Source organism: Arabidopsis thaliana (assembly GCF_000001735.4).
Source record: "Arabidopsis thaliana chromosome 1 sequence".
NCBI lineage: Eukaryota > Viridiplantae > Streptophyta > Magnoliopsida > Brassicales > Brassicaceae > Arabidopsis > Arabidopsis thaliana.
This window is the reverse complement of record NC_003070.9, coordinates 19,672,293-19,694,889: the sequence shown is the minus strand read 5'-3', so window position 1 is coordinate 19,694,889 and position 22,597 is coordinate 19,672,293. Positions and strand designations below refer to the sequence as shown.

Sequence of the window (22,597 nt, the reverse complement as noted above, 5' to 3'; positions counted from 1 at the left end):
CTTTTTAAATGTTTATTTTTTTCTGTTACATTTTTCTTAATAAAATTCTAAGTTAAATTATTCCACAATTTATTTATTTTTGTCAAACAATTATTCCATAATTTCTACGGAAATTAATCTACGTCATTGTACTATAATAGACGTCAGAAAATCAGAATATGACTTGGAGAAACACTATAATTTTTTTTTTGTTCACATGGATAAAAAACGATAAGTATTGTTATAAAATTGGTTAGCGAGATTAGGCGCAAAAAGCCTAAAAAGGGTCATGCAGAAAGAGCTCTACTAATCTGTTACGATGGAAATAAAAAAAATTGTATACTCCTTGTCATAAACTCCATTTATGATTTCTCTTAACTCTTTTTTTTTTATTTAAAAAAAGGGGTCATCTCTTATATAATAAAAAACTGCAATCTGCAATAAGTCATAGACTATGGCCTTCTTAAGTACACAATATATAAGTTGACGTTTTTAACAATATATATAGTTGACGTTTGCATATATCAATTTTGTCAAGAAAATAGCTGTAATCATAAATACAAAATAAAAATAAAAATCAAACATATTTGAAAAGAACATATACAATAACTTAACAATTAAAGATATAAAAAGTACACAATAACAACATCCTTTGTGAAATAATTGACATAAAATATGTTTTCCAGTAATACGACGGCATTGATTTGATGAGTCACGTTAGATAAAGTCTTAAATTATTTTATATATTGATCGATTATGTGACATATAGCTAGTGACTTTCTAATTATGGAATCAAAGTAAATCATCACATGTTCAAAGCAACTAAGGTACAAAAAGTTATACTTGACCACATTCTCCGATTAGAGCACTGATCACTTGGTTGCTTTTTATTGCAAAAGTTATTTTTATGTGGAAATCTCACCAGGATGATTAAAATCATATTATAAAGTTTGAAGTTAGGTTACCATTGTATATAAGGTAGTGTAAAACTGAACAAATTCACCGTCATATGTTATATCTATTTTTTATGTATGATTTATTTGTTAGTATAGATATATTATATATATATATATATATTTATGTATGTCTGCATGTGTATATGCATATGTATCACGTATGTATAATTCAATGTATTTAACTATGTTGATAGTAAAACAATTCTTGAAATACTGAGGATCTAAGAACATAATTTTTTTTGGGTACCAATACTTTTATAAATAAAAAACTTTTATACATAACCACCTCTTTGGACATGCACACCACCGAGGTTAATCAAAACCACCTATTTTTTAGTACACTGAAGTAAAAAAAACATCGAATTTTGTTGTTGGTATATATCTATTTGATTATGGTTTTGATTGGTAATATAAATCTGTACAAATTTTTATCACTTAATTAGAATGGTAAGCTGTTGTGAAATATTGTTAAATTATACTCTTTTTGTTCCTTTTTGTTTGATTGTTTAGAAAAAAAATTTGTTTCTAAAAGATTGATTTTTTAAGTTTTCCATGTAATATTTATTGGTTAGTATTGGTGAATTGTAATTTTCAAGAAAAATAGTTAATTATCATTGGTTTACAGTTATAAAAAACTGTAAAACACTAAAAATAATATATTTATAATCAACATTTAATATGTTTTTTTAATATGTGTGTTTTTTCTAAACAATCAAACAAAAAGGAACAGAGGGAGTAAAAAAGAGCTGTATAAAAAAAACTTGAGAGTAACGTTTTTGATAACATTTTTGATAAAAGTATTTATGATTGGTAAAATAAAAGTTATACAACTTTTTTTTTGTTTATCAATCAAAGCTTTAAAATATTAAGGACCAAATTAAATATGGCTTGAGCTATAGGTTTACTAGCTGTAAGAAAAGAATAATTTGATTACTTCAAATTTTACATTGTACAAGACAAAAAATTATCTAAAATTTCTTAAAAAATTATGTTTATGACAAAAACAAGAGAAAATTTGAAATGAAAAACAAAAAAAAAACTAATCCACAATACTTTAAAATAGTATTCTTATTATTTCTTAAAATATAATAACGACAATAATTTTTGTTAGAATCATTATAAATCATATTTATATTTTATTATCCTAAATAAAAAGGTGGAAATAATTTTATTTATCTATTTGGGGTTTGTTTTCTTCTACAATTACCAACAAGATAAAAGGATAACGAGGAAAATGGGTGACTTTTCTCAAATATATATGCTGGTGAGACTCCTTTTTATACACATTCTTGAATCCTAAATCCAACATTTGGGCTCCACATTTCACAATACCACATCGTTACTTTATTACCTATTTATTAATTTCCCAACCATCTCACATTTCGAAAGCTGGCAAGCTGACGGTGGACAATATTTGCTGATCGTTCTAGTTTTCGATAGAAAACTCGTATTTATCGTTTGCATAAATATCTACTTTATTTGCACTAAGTCAAAGTTTAGTTTTTTTTACTTTTTAGTGACGAAAAAAAGTTCATAAGATCCGTTCATTGCCACCCTCAAATAATCCTTTCATTATCTCTTTATCTATTTGTATAGAAAATTAGTTTGTGAGAAAAACGCATCAGGTCTGATATATATATATAAACCAACGATTAAAGGTTTAAGAAATAATAAAAATTAGAGTGTGAAAATAATAAAATTTCGCATTACTCAAACAGTTGGTAATTCTTGCTTATATTGTTATGTAACTCATAACCAAAAATAGATATATTAAATAATATATTGTTATATATTAATTATCAAGATAATTAATTAATTTTTTGTTAATTGATGAATTTCTTTATAAAATTCCAATGGTCACAAAATACAAAGGGAATACAAAAGCGTGATATGACATTTGAAACGTAAAAAAGCTTTTTTGAATTTTCACTTTGTTGCCTTGTGTGGCACTTAAGCGGGTCCCATTTTACAGCTTGCCACGTGTCGACGTAATGTACTCAGAATAACACGGTACTATTGGAAGCATGCACCTTCAGTTATTTGTCCACACATGATAATCAAAAAAAAAAAGTGATACGTAGAAGTTTTTGCATTGGTAAAAAATATTTTAATTTATATTCTGTTTTCATTAAATTTTAAATTATTCTATTTTAAAGTATTTGTTTAACCGTTAAAAGGTAAAACTATATAGTATACCACTTAAGTTTAGGGATGATGAAAAAAACTACCACGTAAAACAATAATAAATCGGTTGGTTGAAACCTTGCAAGTTCCATGTAAATTTATTAAAGTATATATTATTTTAAAAATATTTTATAGATAAAAAAACTAAATTAATAGTGCCGTGCACTTTTCTTATATGATTTTTGTTATTATAATTTTTTTTAATTTTTTTATTATAACTTACTATAGAGACAAAAATATATATATGCTTATTGGATGAAAACAATCGCTATCGTTGTTAATGGTCGCTCGTGTCAAGCCACACTTTGAGCCTATATGAACACAGACGATAATGCATGGTTAAAGAGGTTAAGAAAGTCATTATCGACTCCGAAATCACTATTTTACCCTCCTTTGCCTTGGTTAGTATCGTAATTTAAAAAGATTCGACATGATTAGTCAGACTTTGTATATGTGTCGAATTGTCGCCACTCTTTATCTCCTTTTAGTACAAACCAAACCACACTAAACTCGGCTGAATTATGGGAGATTATGTATTATTATTGATTGCCAACAAATTCTAATATTCCGGGTCTAAAATAATAAAATATTATTTTTTGGGGTACAATTGTTAATTACAAACACTAATCTGAGATTAACAGTATTTTGTAGGTCAAACAAACTTTACAAAAAACAAATGGTTTTATCATCTTATGAATTGAAATCTACAGAAGATGAAAGATAAACTACGATTTAATTCTAGCTAAGTACATATAGATCAAATTAATTAGTGAAAAGGATCAACAAAGCAAATTAAATGTACTCTCTCATGATTCACGAAGATAAGATAGCATCATCTATTTTAATTTGAAATCAATGATAGAAATCTCTTTACCTACACCTTCCTACACATATGGGTCAAAACGTTTTTTTTTTGGTATGACATTTTATTCCTTTTTCCTGTTGCTAATCTACATATATAACTACATAGCGTACAGCTATACATATTAAATATATTAGATCTCTACAATAGGTTAAACTGTAACACAAACTATTGATTTAGATAGCTACGGTAATTAATACGTTTTGATCGTCCATATTCCACAAATATAAATAGAAATACCATTTGATGTGTAACAAAAAAATCTCATAGACATTTATGGTTTTAATACAAAAAAAATTCTCAAAAATTGTAAATAAATACGAGTGGATACGATGGTCTACGTACAAAAGATTCCAGAGGATAAAAGCCATTTTGATTTGTCGTTTTAATGCCTTCCATTTTTAAAAAGAAAGATTACTAACGCCGACTCTCTAAAACTCTCTCAAACCATAAAAAATATTCTCCGATCATCATTTTAATGGAGAGTACAGATTCTTCCGGTGGTCCTCCGCCGCCGCAACCAAACCTCCCTCCAGGATTCCGGTTTCATCCAACAGACGAAGAACTTGTAATTCATTACCTCAAACGCAAAGCAGATTCTGTTCCTTTACCAGTCGCGATCATCGCCGACGTTGATCTTTACAAATTTGATCCATGGGAACTTCCCGGTAAGTTGAAACAAGACCAAGATCATAATCCGATCAGATCTGTTTCATTTTTTTTTTTACTGATTTTTGTTTTTTTTTGTGTTCTTGATTGTGACAGCGAAAGCTTCGTTTGGAGAACAAGAATGGTATTTTTTCAGTCCAAGAGATCGGAAATATCCCAACGGAGCTAGACCTAACCGAGCTGCGACTTCCGGTTATTGGAAAGCGACTGGTACAGATAAACCGGTGATTTCAACCGGCGGTGGTGGTAGTAAAAAAGTGGGAGTTAAAAAGGCTCTAGTGTTTTACAGTGGTAAACCACCAAAAGGAGTTAAATCAGATTGGATTATGCATGAATATCGGTTAACTGATAATAAACCTACTCATATTTGTGACTTCGGCAACAAGAAAAACTCTCTCAGGGTATATTATTATAATATTCTTAAAATCTTGATTTTAAAAGAAAAGTTTTGATTGGCTAATTTTTGATTCTTTTTATTACTATGTAGCTTGATGATTGGGTGTTGTGTCGTATCTACAAGAAAAACAATAGTACAGCATCTAGACATCATCATCATCTTCATCATATTCATCTAGATAATGATCATCATCGTCATGATATGATGATTGATGATGATCGATTCCGTCATGTTCCTCCTGGTCTTCACTTCCCGGCGATTTTTTCTGACAATAATGATCCGACGGCTATATATGATGGTGGCGGCGGCGGATACGGAGGTGGAAGTTACTCGATGAATCATTGTTTCGCATCTGGATCAAAGCAGGAGCAGTTGTTTCCACCGGTGATGATGATGACTAGTCTAAATCAAGATTCCGGTATTGGATCGTCGTCGTCACCTAGCAAGAGATTTAACGGCGGCGGCGTTGGAGATTGTTCGACTTCTATGGCGGCGACGCCGTTAATGCAGAACCAAGGTGGGATTTACCAATTGCCTGGTTTGAATTGGTATTCTTGAAAACAATTTACGATGAAGAATTTTTAAAATTTGTGTATATATATACGGTTTGAGTGATTAGGGGGCATTGGGGGATTTATTTACGGTTGATTATTATTGTAGTGTTATAGAACTAAGGAGATTAAATTAAATAGATTGGAGGAGAGGTATAAGGTAACATATAGAAATTATACAACAATAGTTTAAATATTCTTTTCTTTTCTTTTTCATGTTATTATTTTTACTAATGTATAGGTGATGATTATACTTAGATGTTTGTAGCTTGTATAAATTAATGCATGCATATATATAAAAATATATTAACAGTTATAGAAACTAGATTACCCTTGTGCTTTTCTTCAGCTATTTATTTTCAGTACTATCAGCTTCAACATTCGCATGTTTTGCTGCAAATTTTATTTTTTAAAAACATGATTTTAAAGTGACATCAGAAATACTATTTGGTAGAAGACCCTAACTTATAAGAAACAGACGATAATGAAACTATCTGGCGGAGCTTTTATTTGACTTTGTCGAAAACATGTTCGGAACCAAATCTTGGCAATCAAAATAAGTGGAGATAAAAGATACGACAAAGGGCCTTCAAATCTGGTTTGAATCAATAGTTTTAAACTGAAAAGTTTTAATCTTTTTGTTAGATCAAACAAATGTTGCACTTGTTGTAAAAACAATGTTCAAAAAATAAATATGATGTTCATAATTAAATTCGAATCGAATACATGTAATGGACATCTTTAATCATTTTTTTTTTCTTTTCTTTTCATAATGATAAATACAAATTTGATGCTGAGTAGAATAATAAAAAACACAATATTACGTTTATATTAAACAAAAAAAGGCATACATATCCATCTCTTTATATTATATTTATACCATCCTTAACCAAATTTGATTTCCAAGAAAAGAGAAGCTATTCCCATGGCAAGTAATGAAGTTCAAGCTAATCAACTCGAAAGGCAGAATGCTACTGTCAGCGATGTGTTAGCCGATCCTCTATGCACATGTTGGTGAGTTCATAACACAATTTAATTACTAGTTTCCAAAATTTAGTGTCTCTCTAATATATATGTTCTTCTTACATAATTTTTGTTTTGAATCTGTTTTATTTTCACTATGCAGTTGTGATACATGGATTTCTTACTTCATCATGCAAAAGATCTCCCTTAAATTAAATTTGTGTTTTCTTCTTCTTTCTCGTGTCAATGAATTTTTTTAATTTTAATTTTTAACAAACAAAAAAGATCTTGACACTGTGAATAAAAGACCTAGTGCTTATTGAATTTGTTATGGTTTCAGATTCTATATTGAACAACGGGTTAGAAAATTCACAACGATCTTTTGTTCTTCAAAATCCCAAATAAACAAATCATGTTTTTTTGTTACTTTTTTTCTTTCGTGTTTAATTATTAGAGCACTGTGATCAAATAAAATTGTTTCTATTGTGTATTCAAGATTCTGGTTATTTTTCTTACACATTAATAGATACATCCATTTGAATATCTCCATCTCCTCTGTATCAATCTCAAATCTCTGGCCACTTTATTGGCTAAACTCTGTATATATACAATATGATGCTGATAAGACCCGATTTGGCTTTTCTGCTTTCTCATTCCTGTTATAAACCAAAGCCATAAATTTGTGTTGGATCAATTTTCTTGTGAATCAAATGCGAAAGGTAATAAAGTACCTTAGAGGGATCAATGGTTGTAGTAGAACTCGAAGAGGTCTCAATGACAGATTCCGAGATTCTAGCTTCTGATTTCTCGTTCGAGTAACTGAAATCAAGAAAAGAAGAAGATACCACAGAAAAGAAAACGATAGATATTAGAGACGTTCTTCGTCTTCTCAACCCAAGAATGTAACAAGAGAGTTAAAAGAAGATTGATACTCACGTCGAAAGTATAGTGACCCAAATAAGCTCCACGCAATCTACCCAGAGAAGTCGTTGTTCTACTGGGACCAAACCGTATGTGATCAAATGAGCAAATGGCCAAAGCTTCCAACCTGCCTGCATTCATATCAAAGTATGTTTAATCTTGAATCTTGAAGATACAGATGAAATACAGGAAGGACGGCTACTTACTGTTAGCATAGGCAAGAACGTAGCTTTTAGTTCTTTGAAGATGCTGATAGGCGATTCGAAACGCAGGAAACCAAGAACCGTGAAGTAAATACTGTTCCATATAGCTGACCAGACTGTTTGATCAAAGGCAACTTTCACAGGAACCACCCACCAATCTTGAAACGGGAAAAGCTCTTCACAGAACTGGTAATAGAAATGCGATAACGAGCCATGGAGAGTGAAACCTACTAGTCCTGATCTCAATGTTCTTGCTCTATCAATTTCAAACAACGGTTTGCCTTCGTAACACTGGACAGAAAGATCACAAATGTTATCAAAACGATTCAAATTCATAGCAACAGGGGAAAGAAGAGAAACAAAACAAAACAAAAACCTGAGCTATCCAATCTCCTACAGAGTAGACAACTCCACTAATGACCATTTTTGCTAGAACCGGGTTTTGCTTTAGCGCTTCTTCGTAAGCAATCCAGTTATGTTGAGGAGCATATCTTAGTATCTCAAACAGAGTCCATCCCTGAGATTGCAAAACCACAACAAACAAGTTCAAATACTCATACAAATCAAATCAAACATAGTACTCAAATAATATTGTAAACAGTGAAGACGAATAACTCAAAAATATCTAAGTCACAATCTTTGTGATGGAAAACAAAGGAGCATCAGGGAAAGTCACTCAAGCAACATCAAAGCCACAATCTTTGTGATGGAAACAAGAGAGCAATAGCACTAATCACTCCAAAAAACATCAAAGTCATAATCTTTGTGATGGAAACAAGTGAGCAATAGCACTAATCACTCAAGCAACATCAAAGTCACAATCTTTATGATTGAAACAATAATGCAATAGCACTAATTACTGAAGCAACATCAAATTCAATACTTACATGCCAATAATCATGATCGATGGTAAGCAATTTGGTAATAGCGTAAGAACCAGCAGCTAAAACAATCGTAGCGTTAATGGTTCGATCGATCATCTTCTCCATTTCTTCGTTCTCTCTTCTCTTTTCATCTCCTAAATCAGCTCCCGAAGAAGAAGAAGAAGGAAACCCTTCTAACGAAAGCTGACCTTCACTCGTCGCAGCACTAAAACCTACAACAACCGATTCATTACCATCAACCGCCGTCTCAGTGCTCATCACTACCACCGAACCTTCCTCATGGTCGGTCCGATCTCGGCTCTGAACCGGAATCAGGTCGATTTCGTCACGGATCAATGCGCACGAAACGCAATTCCTCTGTTTGTTTCTCAGTAGAATTTGGGAACGGTGAGGTTTTAGAGATGGTTTGGAGAGAGGAAGGAAGCTACGTGGTGAGATTGAAGTGTGGAGTGAAGCAGCAGCCATGGCGGAGACAGAGTTGACTCGGTGGTGACGACTCAGAGAGTCAGACTCGCTTCGGTTTCTCCGAGTTGGGGGAATTTGAAACGGACGTTATCTTATATTTGTGTGAGCCGTGAAGATTCCACCACGTAGCTTATGTTCCGCTACGGTTATATTACGGTGTTTGAACTAAATCTAACGGTTGTGATTCGTTTTTTGACTTATCAATATGTTTGACGTCGAAGATGAACGGCTACGATTAATAAATTCTGGAAAGTTTCGGTGTGATCGAGAAGTTCTTGTTTTAACCGAATAGAAGATTCTTCGGATTAGAGGATGAGAGTACTACTGTGTCCACAAGTACTCTTACAAGATTCTTCTCAATAATAATAATAATTATTTTTTGTTGTGCAAATGCTGAAAATATTTATGACCATAAGATTTTAAATAATATAATATCCTTAAATCAATATATGTGATAAAGATAAATAATAATATCCTTAAATCAATATCTGTATCATGAACCCAAAATTCAAAATTGGAGGTAAATGAGACTTTTATATTGTTTAAGGATATTATATTATTTAAAATCTTATGGTTATAAATAATAATGAGTTTGTTAACACTATATATAAATGTAAATGTCACGTTATTGCAATACCGACCTTAGCTCAGTTGGTAGAGCGGAAGACTGTAGTCTTTGACAGATAATCTTTAGGTCGCTGGTTCGATTCCGGCAGGTCGGATCTTTTTTATTTATTAAATTAATGTATCTCTCTCGTTTGGCCCAGTAAGGCCCAGCCCATCATTATGGTTATTAACTTAGCTAGTCTTTATTTTCGCAAGGATTTAACTATTTAACCATAGGCCATAGCAAATTAATAAATCTATCAACTCAATTACATCTGACAGGTTTGATGCGATGATACAAAAAATAAGGTAAACAATATTGATTTCAGAATATTGTTCAGTTTATGTGGTAGAACGAAGAAGATTAAACTAGTCCCAACTTTATAAGATTTACGAATTTAAACGAAATGTTTCTTGCCAGATAATTTTCAATCTTTTTGACCTAGACGCAAACTATTTTAACATAGATTGAGGTGACTGATTTATGTAATGCTGGAGAATTATCAATAAACACGTTAAATCAAGTGGTTGTAATAGTATAGTCATCGTTATTAATTGTATGTTAGGTTCAACGTTTTATATTTCCTAAATGATGATTTTTCTTTGAAAGCAAGCAACCATATTCATACAAAAAATATCGTCATTAATAGTTTATGGTCTTGTTTTATATATTTGTCTGCATATGACATAGTCATAGTCATTTATGGAAGAGAGGAGACTTAGGATGGGCAAAGATTCAAATTCAACATTTTCTAAATTAATTAGTACAGAAGCTATTGCCACAAACTGAATAACAAAACTAAAGTTCTCAACTATAATGATGCAGACATTTGCACAAGAAATTAAACCAATCATATTATCTCCATAACCATAAACCACTACTTGAAACACATTAGCTTAGAGACATTTTTTTCGTCTTCTTGATTTTAATATGATTGAAGTTTCGATTCTAAATTTATAATACATATTGTCCTAACCTTTTCAACATCTACATTGAATGTTTTAATAATATTCAACAATATAAAGTTTGCCATTACCTGCCCGGTTGCCGTTTATCACCGAAACTATATTGTACTATGAACTAATAAATGCAAATATTGTTGGTGAAATGAGGAAGAAAAAACACGTAACTAATCCATCAATAACAAAAGATTGAAAATTGAGGAGGAGAGTTTTTCTCATGACCCATGTTTCTGATAAGGGCAATGGCAATGACAATGACATACTCAACATCCAACTGTTTTGTCCACGTGTCTGCTACTCACACTTTCTTCATGACACAAAGCCTTTGCCGCTAAGGAAATTCATAATGTGACAATTAATACGGAGCTAGAGACTTTGTACCTACGTACCTCCTTTTCCCTATAATATTATTACATAACAAACTACAATTATTTTACGTTACAATGTAAGTATAAGTGTGTAACAGTGTAAGGAAGTAGAAAACTGAATTTTGTTTTGCAATCACTGTAAATGAGTAATATACTACACAACACAACAATTAATGTTAGTATTATCGCAAACTATATAAGAATGCAAGTACTAATTTACAAAAATATTTTTTAGCATTTTAGTTCATGTCAAAAGTATTATTTTATTTTTTCTGTATATATGTCCAAGACTCGAATCTCTCAAAATTATTTACTTCATTTATTTTTAAAACTCTCCCCACACGAGTGAATGATTTAAACTTTAATTCATTCCTCGTCCGTTTTTTTTGTTATTTATAGCCACAAAATTCCAGAACTCATAAAATCTGCAAAACCACATTAAAGAAAGAAAAAAAGAAGAAGACACAGAGAACATTCTTCCTTCTCTGATAACAAACCTGGTCGTATCCAAAAGAGAGTTTTCTTTTCTTCTCTGATTGGTCTACATATATCAGAGTTTTCTTCTTGAAGAAGATATGGTTTGTTTCTGTTTCTTGGTTGATCAGACAAGGAAAGTGAAACGGAGCAAACCGGCGGCTGGAACTTGCTCACGGTGTGGCCATTGTGCGAGCATCGCCGACATGAAGACTTCGACTAGATTCTGTTTCATTCCTATTTATTGGAGATCTTGGAGAGCTGTTGTTTGCAGTTTCTGTGGCTCTGTTCTTAAGTCTTATCGTTGAACCAGATTTTCCAAATTTAATTATCAACTCACTTGTTTTTTTCCTTAATTTCTTTAATTTAAATGATGATCCTCTCTTAATTATTAGCAACAAAGAGTTATATATATTATTATAAAATAATATGTAATAGCGATCATAGGGTTTTGTTGAATCTGCTTCGATTCTATCTACTTGCAAGAGGATTTTATTGTCATGTTGAATCCCTTCTAATTAAACGGAAATTATATGGTTCAGTGTTAGTGTATATATATAATGTTGTTGTTGGTGTGATCGGTGTGTTGAAGATGTTATCTAATTTTTTTGACTATTTGTCTAAATCAATAGAACAAGTTGAAACATTTTTGTTTTATTTGTTAATTTTGAAATTGTTGGAGTATCCAAAGAAATTTTACTTTTGTTTGGAACAGTTGATTAAACTTCTTCATATTATCCTAAATTAATCTATGTTTATTAAAAAAATGATGATAAACCATCCATACAGTTCAACTACAATAACCATCCATACTAGTATACTACTACTTAATTATACGATTATGGTATATTGTTTTAAATACATGTAACTTAAAATCGTAATATGATACCACATTTTCGCATGATCATATATACATAACATTTCCACTTTCTGCATGTAATTTTTTCCTTACCGATTTCAAAATTTTAATTGTTTTCTTTTCAGTAGTGAAGTTTTAGTTCTTAAGAAAATGGGACGAAAGAAGCATAATTTGGCTGTCTCCACTTTCACGCTGTGCAAGCTCTTTTATTTTCTTTTAAGCAAGATATAAACAAAACAGCCTACCCAAAAAAAACAAAAGAAAAACAAATGTTTGATTTTGTTTTACAGAATTTTGTCACTTCATTCATGTCATTTTCTCAACATCAATAGGACGTGTATATGGAATCTCACAATTGGAATACTTAGATCCAATGTAATCTGATGAGAACATCAACACCATGTGTAGTGTAGCGGCGTAATAAATATCGTACCAAGTTTTCCATCAGTGGTTATATTACAAACACATGGACACGTTTCTTGTCTCAAGCCTTCTGAAAGAAACATCTACGATAGATATTTACTAACCTTTGTTAAAGCTTTTTGGTAGAACCAAAGTTTAGGAAAAAAGAAAAGAAAAAAAAGAAAGAACCAAATTTAGGCATACGTTAAGACAAACAAAATATAAGATTTTTTTGTAACGTGATTTATGGGGGCAAAGACTATAGTCTATATAAAATAAATGAGAACCTAAAGCCATTAATTTGACTATTAAAAAATCTGAAATGGTCAATGATCAATAATAGTGTTCAAAACATTTGAAGAGTTATAAATTCAATCCGTTGTATTGGCAAAAGCCAAAAAGAACTGTAAAAGATCTCATTTTCTCACTATATTCCTCTATATCGCCAATGGCTAATAAGCTTTTGTATTGTGTAATTTTTTTCATGTTTTTGTTGCTTACAATGTTACGAGTTTGGCGAGAAACTATGAATGGACCGCATGGTTTGTATAACAAGTTTATATAGATTCTATTTTTGTATAGATTTATCGTTTGTTAAGACTTAAAGAGTATATAGATAATATCTGATACAATAGCTCTTATGTTTTGCAACAGTTTACAGCCGAAAAGAATGGATTGAAAGGCTTTTCGAATCCGGATTTACTTGTCTTCGTGTGGGATTTCATGAAGATCAAAAGTACTTTAGGTCTCATTTTCTACAATAGCTAATTAGTACATATACTAATCAATGAAGATAATATGTATACATGACTTGCGTGACAATGATTTATTACTTGTGTTTTTGGTTGTTCTGGCTTCCTTCAAATGAAGATAACCATATTCTTAAATAATTCATGGAAAAGGGTCTTTTTATGCAGATCCGGGTCGATCAGAAGTCTCATGTCTTGGAGTCCAACATATAGAGCCTAGCCCCCATATTTAACTCAAATTTACTAATTAAGAGAACTTTTTTTGTGTAAAAATTTTAAATTTAATTAACTAACTAAGAAACTTTGAACATCATAAATTTAATGATATCGTTTTTCCTTTAATGTAATGATATCATAATTTAATGATATCGGAGTTGGAAAAGATTAAATTCTAGATTTGAACCAAAGTTTTAGACTTTCGTTGTAGCCCCTATCACCCGTTAGTCGTATATTATGATATCGTTATATATAACCTTTTAATATAAAACGAATAGCTAGGATTTAGGAACTTAATTAGGATGATGTAAACTGTAAAGTATAGGTTAGAAACCGTGATGATTAAGAGACTGATACACGATAGCTAGTAAGATATATCATTATGCGTAAAACCTTCATACATATTTTAGTATTAAACTACAATTAGTCAAAAAAAGAACTCAACTTTCGGTTGATAAAAAAAATCAAAGTTCCTTCAAATAGCAGCATTAATTTGATGAGTAATTTCACTTTATCAGGGTCGATTATATCATTAGACACGCTAATGCATCCTCAAAACACTCTTAAGAATCCTAATTATTATTGTTGGGGTAGTGGTGTCTTCGTCCTAGTTTATTTTTCGGTTGGATCGAATTGTATATTTAATTTCATAAGGACATATTTGTCTCAAATTTTGGGAGGTCTGAAATTCTCCATTAAAGGCTTCGGCAATCCAAAAATAAATCAATTATTTTCATAGCTTGTTTCTTATCAATAAGAAAATAAATTACTATCATTTTATTATTACTGTTATTATTATGATCATATTTCCTGCGTATTAATCAAGTATCTACCTTAGAAAAGTTATTTGTCTCCTTATTTTAATCATTGTACACTACAAGAAAACAGGCGACTTGCGACGGAAGATTTCGTCGGTAATCCCTCGCAAATCGTTAATCGCGAGAGATTTGCGAGGAACAGCAGTTCCTCGCAAAACGCGTCTCGCAAATGGTTAACAGTAGTAATTCCCTCGCAAATTTTGCGACGAACAAAATCTCTCGCAAACTAGTTGCAATTTGCGAGGGACAACAACGGTAGCAATTTAAACAGGTGTCGCATCTCCCTCGCAATTTTTGCGATGGACTTGCGATGTGTTTTAGCTTTAGTAGCAAATCCCTAGTAACTTTTGCGACGAATTTGCGAATTATTTGCATCACACTGAGTTTACTAATTAGCGTAATTACTGTTTTGTTTAGCTATTAGATTTAGATTAAATCTTTATATTTGATATTAAACTTAGATTATTTGAAAACTAATTGAAATTGAAAATGAAACTTGAATTGAAATTGAAAGCATAATTGTTTATAGAAACTGAAATAAAGATCCAAGTATTCAACACATAATTAAACAAACCAAAAAAGTCTATGTTTCTTGACCCAAAGTAATGCAAGTTATAATCTTAGAAAGCTTGAGATGGAGAGGATGATCCTGTGGCTCCGACTACCTCATCTCTGATCCCAGCAGATGGAGCAGCTGCGGTATTGGGCTCCTCCGGTATCGGATTGGAGCTGGTCGGCTCAGTCCTTGTAGAGGTTCTGGCTCGAAAGAGGGCAGCGAACTCTGGATCCTTATCGGCAAGATAATCGAAGTAGACGTCAAAGCTAGTGATCTTCTCAGCTTGGGTTGCAATAGTAGCTTCAGCGACAGCCAGCTTTCGAGAGAGAACAACCGGGTCTTCCCCAGGCAGCACTGGACCAGCATGAGCTGAGGAGGCTTCTATCTGCAATGAACCAGCCCCATAAACCCTGCCTTTCTTTTTTGGAGCAACCTGTAACAAACTCAAAACCAAAAACACAACAAATCATAACAGGTTCACATTCACTATGATATAATGCAAGCCACAATTGCCAAATACTAAGGAAAACAAAATCACGAACAAAATGACATAATCATAATCGTTTCATATTCAGTATATCATAATGCAAGCCACAACAAACACTGAAAAAGACAATGGCATGAACTAGCTACCCAAGCCATGCGACAATGACAAAGACAAGGACATGAACAGACAATGACATAACAGTTTCATATTCACTATGATTTATTGCAAGCCACAATAGAAAATACTAAGGAAGACAAAATCACAAACACAATGACATAATCATAACCGTTTCATATTCAATATATCATAATGCAAGCCACAACAGACTTACACTAAAAAAGACAATGACAAGAACTATCTACTCAAGCCATCTGACAATGACAAAGACAAGATCATGAACAGACAATGACATAATCCAAGCCAGCCAAAACTATATTGAAGTGAAAGACAAATGACTGAACACAATGAAATGTTGCAAGCCATCCAAAACATAATGCAAGTAACCCAAAACACAATGACAAAACAAAAATTTTACCTGAGCATAAATCTTGTTCTTGGCCTTAATAGATAACCCCCCAGAAGCTGTGCTCTCCGTAGTGTCCCCTGAACACAGCTGAGACTCCTCCTCTTGAATCCTCGAAGAAACTTCTTTGTAAACCTCCTCAGACTTTCTATCAATGAAAGTTCCATCAGATTTTCTATGTGTCTCATCTAAGAGCACAAGAAAATCTGGACAAGTCTCTCCAGTCATCTCACACTACAACCAAGTTCGGGCAGTGAGTCACATGTTGGAGCAGAAAAAAAAATATGGTTAGTTGTTTGTTCAACAATGTAAATAAAGTAAAGGTGCGTAGGTACTTACACGTTTGCGAGCACGGGCTTTGTAAGAAGTCTGGCCAGAGCGATGTTTATGTATCCCGAGGCCATCCGGATCATGGTATCTTGTATTTCTACTGTTGATACTCTTTAATTCCGACTTAGGATCCTTCCAAAACTTAACAAGACCTGCCCACACATCTGGATCAATCCACTTTGGTTTGGCCTCATCTCCCTTTTCCCTCCACTTTCCCTTCCACCGACAGACTTGATCAGACATCCTATCCTTCAGCTTTGCTTCAAACTCATTCCGCACTCTCTCATTTATTGCAGCGTCCCAGTTATACACTTGCTACAAAAAAACAAGACACATCAGAAATAAACAATTCCAACAGCTTTACAAAATAAAACACAACTTGAAAAGACTTACAGCAAATGTCTCAAACCAGCGTTTGATCACTGGTGCTGGTGTCTGTGTCCAATTAGCGTGAGGCTCTTTGAAATCTCTTTCAAAAATGCTCCGGACAGTGGCTGCTACTGATGTGTCATCGTCAAACCTACAAAACAAGATTCCATCAGACAGAGACAAGTGACTTATCATTATGTAAATTAACTTAGAATGCAAAACAAGTGACTTATACTTACCAGAAAGTTCCCGGAGGACGGTTAGGATCTAATCTAGGCAAAGATGCACGCCCAGGACTTTCAAGCAACTCTTCTAGTGTCATGTCGTTAAGCCTGGCAGTTAGAGGATTCGAATGATTGACTGAAGGTTGAGGCGAATGATTTTGCGGTTGGGGAGCAGAACCATCCGGATGATTAGAGTTCAGATCGGTTGGCATCTGTTGTGCAGAGGAACGACGAGTACCATTAACAGCTGAGGTGTTCCCTTCACTTACACTCGTGTGCGGACTCTGTTGCTGCTGAGACAGATACCTTGTATAATCGTTCCCGGAGAAGCTCATCTTGCAAATAAAAATAACACATTAGTAAAGAGACAATCAAACTCAAATTATGAAACCCTAATAAGATCTAAAGAGAAAATCAAACATTAAAATGAAACTCTATTATAAAAGAATCACAATTAGTCGAGATATCCTGTGGGATTAAACTAAAAAATTTGCATAACCAACAAAATATAAAGTTGTCTAATGCTATACACATGCTCATCATTTAGTTGTTTGTTAAACGAAACCCTAATCAAATGAAACATAACAAATCGATTGAGTAAACGAAACCCTAATCAAATGAAACATAACAAATCGATTGAGTAAACGAAACCCTAATTAAATGAAACAGAACAAATCGATTGAGTAAAAGAAACCCTAATCAAATGAAACATAACAAATCGATTGAGTAAACGAAACCCAAATCAAATGAAACAGAACAAATCGAATAAGTAAAACTAAACCTTACTAAGATCTGCAGAAAATCGATAAGGTTTCAAATAGAAACATTTCTTTACCTTGCAGATCGATGTGAGAGGAGAGGCGGCAAAGAAGACCGAGTTGTCGTCGGAGAAGAAGAACGGAGACGGAAGAGACTCGATTTCAAACCTCCGAAATTAGGGTTTCCTGGTTAGCGGCGGCTATCTGGATCTCCTCGTAGAGGATGTGGCACGACGGAGAAGAAGAATGGAGAAGAACAAAGGAGAAGAAGAACGGAGAAGAAGATCCGGAGAAGAAGAACAGAGAAGAAGAACAGAGAAGAAGAAAATTTTAGGGTTTCGGTGTGTGCGGCTAGGTTTGAGCGCAGCTCAAACACGGTTGCAGTGTATATATATATTTAAAAAGCCTCGCAATTCCCTCGCAAATTTTGCTACGGACTTGCGAGGAAACGACTTATTAGGGTTTTCAACTTATTTGCGAGGGATTTGCGTCTTTCATCGCAAATCCCTCGCAAATTGCTAGGGATTTGCGAGGTCAATAGCAACTCCTCGCAAAGTATTCAAAAAACAAAAATTAATAAAAATATCCAAAAATTTCAGATATTTAAAATGAGAAATTTATTAAGAATTTATAAGTTTTGAAATTACAAAAAATCTTTAAAATTATAAAATTGAAAGTATATATAAATCATTTTCTGAATTATTTATTCATTTATTTATTATATTTAGTAAAAACATCAAAAGTAAACAATATAGTAACATTTATTCTTATTCATTTTCTGAATCATTACTATCATTTTTTTACTCAACGCTTTCAGCAGATTTGCTGAATTCGTCTTATTGTTTTTCTTCTTCGGAACCGTCTGTGATGTCTTCTAATTGTCTATTTTGTAGGTCAATGTGGATAACATCTTCTGTTGTTATGTCTGGTATGGAAACTTCTCTGAGACTTTCTTGTTACATCACAACATCATCAACTAGGCCGACTATACGGCCTCTGGAATTAACTTTAATAACCGATAACCACACTTCACGCCTAGGCCTCACACGCGGGTAAGATAGAAAGCTTGTGATGCTAGGATAAATGGTTTGAACTTTGCATAAGTCTTGTTTGCATTGACATCGACCACGAATGATTTTGCGGTTGTGATCTTAGATCTTGGTTCTTGAACGATCTCATACAACCAAAGTAGTAAAAGTTCATTTTCACATCCGTTAGTAACCTACATAAAGTAGATTTTAATTAAGTTTATCATTTCAACATAAGTCATTAAGATATCAAAATTTCCAAATATTACTTACATATAATTTTAACCATCCAGCGAAATCACGATCTTTGTAAGTTTCGTCGCAAAAATTCCCACAGAACAATATTTGTACTTGCAAGTCCCTCGCAATTTGCAATGACTTTGCGAGGAATTTTTTCGTCCTCGCAAGTTCCTCGCAAATTTCACGCAATATTGCGAGGGAATTATCCCTCGCAAAATTTGCGACGGAAAAGCGACGTGTCTTCTCTCCCTCGCAAATGTCTCGCAAATCTGTAGCAATTTGCGAGGGATTGTTTCCATCGCAAATTGTCCTCGCAAATCGCTTGTTTTCTTGTAGTGGTATTTGGAAGTTTATAAGGTTTATCAACTCCAACTTAAATACTTCTTCCGTCTTTGATACTAGATGTTTAAATGTTTTGCACACAAATTAATTAATCATTTATTTTTATTTATTTTTTAAACTAAAAATCATTTATTATGTACCTAAATACGATTCAACAAATAATAAAACAACCTACAGAACTTAAATCGTGAAAACAATTAAAAAAATTTACATTGAAAGTTGAAAACATTATCTAGTTTAAAACACATTTTTTTTCTTCTCTAAAATATGAAATATATAAAAATATCAAACTGAATCATTCTTTTTTCTTCTTCTTATGATCTCTGTCTTTCTGTTAGATTATATATATGAGAATCTTATATTTGTATATATCTAATATCTTAGGAACAGATTTATGCTTATCTCATGTAACCCTATATATATGTTCAATACATAACTCTCCATTCACGGAGATTCATACAATTACACTTTCATTATCATCACACTTGTAAATACTGAATTTTATAGTTGCCTTCATGATTTCGAACTAGATATATATTCTGTTGGTTCTGATTACATTTATATACATAAATTTATTCCAAGTTGCGTGTTATTTATTTGATCAGAATTAGTATATGACCCAAAAATAAATATTCAAATCAAAGTTCATGCGGTTTCATCATTTAGCTACGCGATGTAGGAACATACTTGACATCTTATTTTTATTTGGTCGTTCTTCTCTATGAATCACGTGGAAAAGTATACCAAATGATTTTTGGCAGATACGTATTACTAAAGTATCCGAGATTAAATATTAATACACTATATAGAAGAATTAATGGGACATAAATCATAAATGCATGGAAACATTGGTGAAAGACACTTAACACTTGGGACGACCAATGTTGTTTGATATGAAGTGAAATTAACGCGTCTGCCTAATTGTTATGGTTCATATTATGTCACATGGACCAACTTCTTGTTCTTCTTCATTCAAGAACCAACTCACGTACACGTTTTTTCATTTTCTTCCCTCAAATATCTAGCTGTATATTATATTGCAAAATCCAGATTTGAATATGATCGATGCAAAAGATTGTTTATAGAGTAGAGTAGTAGACTAAAGAACCAGATTACTCTTACCTATTCAGATTATTTGTGTTATATTTTGTAACTAACTTAGGTCACTAAGTAACGAATTTAAAGCTAAATGCATCTATTCATTCTATCACAAAATCCAGCCGTTATTTTTTAGAAATGTGAACAAATATTAAGCATTAAGATATTTAAAATAGGAAAAATAATAGCCACAAATAAAGTAAATTAAAGAAGAAAAAAAAAAACATTAGTGATAGTCCGATGATAGACGTGTCCTATTGATTACATGTTATTTCCCACTCAACTTCCTTAATTCTAATTCCAATCCTTGATGTGAGGGTTTTTTTCTTCATTGATTCTCAAATCTACATTATGTGATTCTTGATGTACCTGTATGTACAATTTGTATTCAACTACCAAATAAAAATGTGAGCAAGAATAGGCTAAGAAATAATACTAATACAGTATCCTTAGAATACATAATTGTATATTATTAAGGATAACACATGTAATGTTTAGGAAAGATGGCCAATGATAAATCTTATAAGAAACCTAACAAATATTAACACCGGTAAGATTTGTTCTCTTAAAACAAATCCTATATAAACAAAAATGAAGAACAAGGACCCAACATATGTCTCTCATGTGACCGACCAACACATCCTCAGTTGACCTGTCTTTGGTCTAACCTTGTCTTCCTCCACAAAGCTAACAGAAATAATTATGAATGTTAGTCTCTTCCATGTGTCAGTATATTATTGGATCTTGTTGGAGCAACTTGACAACATATAAAAGCACGAGGCAGCTCAATACTATCATTCCAACAAGAGAAGTGCTTGAGAGAAAAAAAAAGTATCAAAACTTCATATAGCCAAATTTAAACAAAAAGAAAAAAGAGAAGAAATAAATGGCAAAGGAAGGTCTAGCACTCGAGATCACAGAGCTTCGATTGGGTCTTCCAGGAGATAATTATAGCGAAATATCAGTATGCGGATCGAGTAAGAAGAAGAAGAGGGTGCTCTCGGATATGATGACCTCATCAGCGTTAGATACTGAGAATGAAAACAGCGTCGTTTCATCAGTTGAAGATGAATCACTGCCGGTTGTGAAGAGTCAAGCGGTGGGATGGCCACCTGTGTGTTCTTACAGGAGAAAGAAGAACAATGAGGAAGCATCGAAAGCTATAGGCTACGTGAAAGTGAGCATGGATGGTGTGCCATACATGAGGAAGATTGACCTTGGTTCGAGCAACAGTTATATTAATCTAGTCACGGTTCTTGAGAATCTCTTCGGCTGTCTTGGCATAGGTTAGTAATGGCATGGACTAATTTCCCGTAACGTTAGTTAATAGTTACATGACCATGTTTATAATTGAGCTATAAACTTTATATATACGTATTGTTAGGGTTTCTATATATATTGGAAGTGTGAAGAGAGTAAAACACATATATTAGTTGGAACTTTATGAAATATAACACATGTATATATAAACTATGCAGGAGTGGCGAAGGAGGGTAAGAAGTGTGAATACATTATTATATACGAAGACAAGGATAGAGACTGGATGCTCGTCGGAGATGTACCTTGGCAGTAAGTTTATGTTTAGCTTGCATTACAATGCTCAATTATCAAATTTACCAAAATGAATATAATTAACCTCTTACAAGTCAAAAATTTGTAATTTTATTTTTTAAATTGTAAATTTTTTTTGTCGGCAGGATGTTTAAAGAATCATGCAAGAGGCTGAGGATCGTGAAGAGATCAGATGCAACTGGTTTTGGTCTCCAGCAAGATTAATCATACTAGCTAGTGTTGATCATCTTTAATTAACCATAAAGTTTGAAAACCGTTGAGTAATTTTTTTTCATTATAATCATTTTTCAAATTGTAAAATTTATATGATAATGATGATATATACGTTTTCTTCAAATGTATTTCCTTACTGGTCGTATCATACTTTAATGTTTTATGGCTCATTAAAGGTGTTTCTTAGCCTCACAATACTTTTTTTTTTCGTCTGAATGATTCATATGAAATATAACACTTGAAATTGTTCACAAAAGTACAAAAGGAAACGAGGGTAATCAACTACAAAAAAACCATAACAACAAAGTAATGCCTCACAATAGTTTGCTTTAGTAGTTTTCTAGACTTACTATTATTTTCTCTTAAAA

At 32.5% G+C, this 22,597-nt stretch overlaps 5 protein-coding genes, 1 non-coding gene and 2 pseudogenes across 10 annotated transcripts; 5 read left to right on the top strand and 3 right to left on the bottom strand.

Moving 5' to 3' along the window:
* Positions 1-4,300: 4,300 nt before the first annotated feature.
* Positions 4,301-6,182, top strand: NAM (NAC (No Apical Meristem) domain transcriptional regulator superfamily protein). Its single transcript, NM_104166.3, has 3 exons — positions 4,301-4,649; positions 4,747-5,051; positions 5,138-6,182. The coding sequence occupies exons 1-3, from the start codon at positions 4,460-4,462 to the stop codon at positions 5,603-5,605; spliced, it is 963 nt and encodes a 320-aa protein (NP_175696.1). The 5' UTR covers positions 4,301-4,459; the 3' UTR covers positions 5,606-6,182.
* A 679-nt stretch (positions 6,183-6,861) lies between these two features.
* AT1G52870 (Peroxisomal membrane 22 kDa (Mpv17/PMP22) family protein) lies at positions 6,862-9,345 on the bottom strand. Of its 2 annotated transcripts, none has more exons than NM_104164.6 (6): positions 8,573-9,345; positions 8,062-8,202; positions 7,689-7,976; positions 7,498-7,613; positions 7,293-7,380; positions 6,862-7,217 (listed from the first exon to the last, which is right to left on the bottom strand). In NM_104164.6, the coding sequence occupies exons 1-6, from the start codon at positions 9,032-9,034 to the stop codon at positions 7,212-7,214; spliced, it is 1,101 nt and encodes a 366-aa protein (NP_564615.3). In that variant the 5' UTR covers positions 9,035-9,345; the 3' UTR covers positions 6,862-7,211. The 2 variants fall into 2 exon arrangements, with proteins under 2 accessions (NP_564615.3, NP_564616.1); NM_104165.2 differs by having other exon boundaries at positions 7,027-7,217; positions 7,498-7,609; positions 8,573-9,143.
* Positions 9,346-9,670: 325 nt separating this feature from the next.
* Positions 9,671-9,756, top strand: AT1G52860. Its single transcript is given in 2 exon segments — positions 9,671-9,707; positions 9,720-9,756. It is a non-coding gene; the product is annotated as a tRNA-Tyr (tRNA).
* Positions 9,757-11,324: 1,568 nt separating this feature from the next.
* On the top strand, positions 11,325-12,117 carry AT1G52855 (uncharacterized protein). The gene has a single exon (NM_202282.2). The coding sequence runs from the start codon at positions 11,547-11,549 to the stop codon at positions 11,751-11,753; it is 207 nt and encodes a 68-aa protein (NP_974011.1). The 5' UTR covers positions 11,325-11,546; the 3' UTR covers positions 11,754-12,117.
* A 985-nt stretch (positions 12,118-13,102) lies between these two features.
* AT1G52857 (uncharacterized protein) lies at positions 13,103-13,681 on the top strand. 2 transcript variants are annotated; one of them, NM_001333565.1, is made up of 3 exons: positions 13,103-13,248; positions 13,361-13,451; positions 13,624-13,681. In NM_001333565.1, exons 1-3 carry the CDS (start codon positions 13,155-13,157, stop codon positions 13,673-13,675), a joined length of 237 nt encoding a protein of 78 aa, NP_001319210.1. In that variant the 5' UTR covers positions 13,103-13,154; the 3' UTR covers positions 13,676-13,681. The 2 variants fall into 2 exon arrangements, with proteins under 2 accessions (NP_001319210.1, NP_001077706.2); NM_001084237.2 differs by having other exon boundaries at positions 13,361-13,681.
* Positions 13,682-15,109: 1,428 nt separating this feature from the next.
* Positions 15,110-17,313, bottom strand: AT1G52850 (annotated as a pseudogene; the record flags this gene model as incomplete). The annotated part of the gene is made up of 1 exon: positions 15,110-17,313.
* Positions 17,314-18,778: 1,465 nt separating this feature from the next.
* AT1G52840 lies at positions 18,779-20,350 on the bottom strand (annotated as a pseudogene; the record flags this gene model as incomplete). The annotated part of the gene is made up of 3 exons: positions 18,779-18,958; positions 19,038-19,333; positions 20,335-20,350.
* An 887-nt stretch (positions 20,351-21,237) lies between these two features.
* On the top strand, positions 21,238-22,414 carry IAA6 (indole-3-acetic acid 6). Its single transcript, NM_104161.3, has 3 exons — positions 21,238-21,730; positions 21,923-22,013; positions 22,142-22,414. Exons 1-3 carry the CDS (start codon positions 21,331-21,333, stop codon positions 22,218-22,220), a joined length of 570 nt encoding a protein of 189 aa, NP_175692.1. The 5' UTR covers positions 21,238-21,330; the 3' UTR covers positions 22,221-22,414.
* The last annotated feature ends 183 nt before the right edge of the window (positions 22,415-22,597 follow it).

Bases quoted from the DNA above. Each gene is read 5' to 3' on its own strand.
- NAM (NM_104166.3), top strand. From the start codon at position 4,460: ATGGAGAGTACAGATTCTTCCGGTGGTCCTCCGCCGCCGCAACCAAAC. The intron at 4,650-4,746 runs GTAAGTTGAAAC...TGATTGTGACAG, and splicing joins TGATCCATGGGAACTTCCCG to CGAAAGCTTCGTTTGGAGAA. The intron at 5,052-5,137 runs GTATATTATTAT...ATTACTATGTAG, and splicing joins ACAAGAAAAACTCTCTCAGG to CTTGATGATTGGGTGTTGTG.
- AT1G52870 (NM_104164.6), bottom strand. From the start codon at position 9,034: ATGGCTGCTGCTTCACTCCACACTTCAATCTCACCACGTAGCTTCCTT. The intron at 8,203-8,572 runs GTAAGTATTGAA...TTGCAATCTCAG, and splicing joins TCGATCATGATTATTGGCAT to GGATGGACTCTGTTTGAGAT. The intron at 7,381-7,497 runs GTGAGTATCAAT...TCTTGATTTCAG, and splicing joins TGGGTCACTATACTTTCGAC to TTACTCGAACGAGAAATCAG.
- AT1G52855 (NM_202282.2), top strand. From the start codon at position 11,547: ATGGTTTGTTTCTGTTTCTTGGTTGATCAGACAAGGAAAGTGAAACGG.
- AT1G52857 (NM_001333565.1), top strand. From the start codon at position 13,155: ATGGCTAATAAGCTTTTGTATTGTGTAATTTTTTTCATGTTTTTGTTG. The intron at 13,249-13,360 runs GTTTGTATAACA...GTTTTGCAACAG, and splicing joins AACTATGAATGGACCGCATG to TTTACAGCCGAAAAGAATGG. The intron at 13,452-13,623 runs GTCTCATTTTCT...CTTTTTATGCAG, and splicing joins GAAGATCAAAAGTACTTTAG to ATCCGGGTCGATCAGAAGTC.
- IAA6 (NM_104161.3), top strand. From the start codon at position 21,331: ATGGCAAAGGAAGGTCTAGCACTCGAGATCACAGAGCTTCGATTGGGT. The intron at 21,731-21,922 runs GTTAGTAATGGC...TAAACTATGCAG, and splicing joins CTTCGGCTGTCTTGGCATAG to GAGTGGCGAAGGAGGGTAAG. The intron at 22,014-22,141 runs GTAAGTTTATGT...TTTTGTCGGCAG, and splicing joins GTCGGAGATGTACCTTGGCA to GATGTTTAAAGAATCATGCA.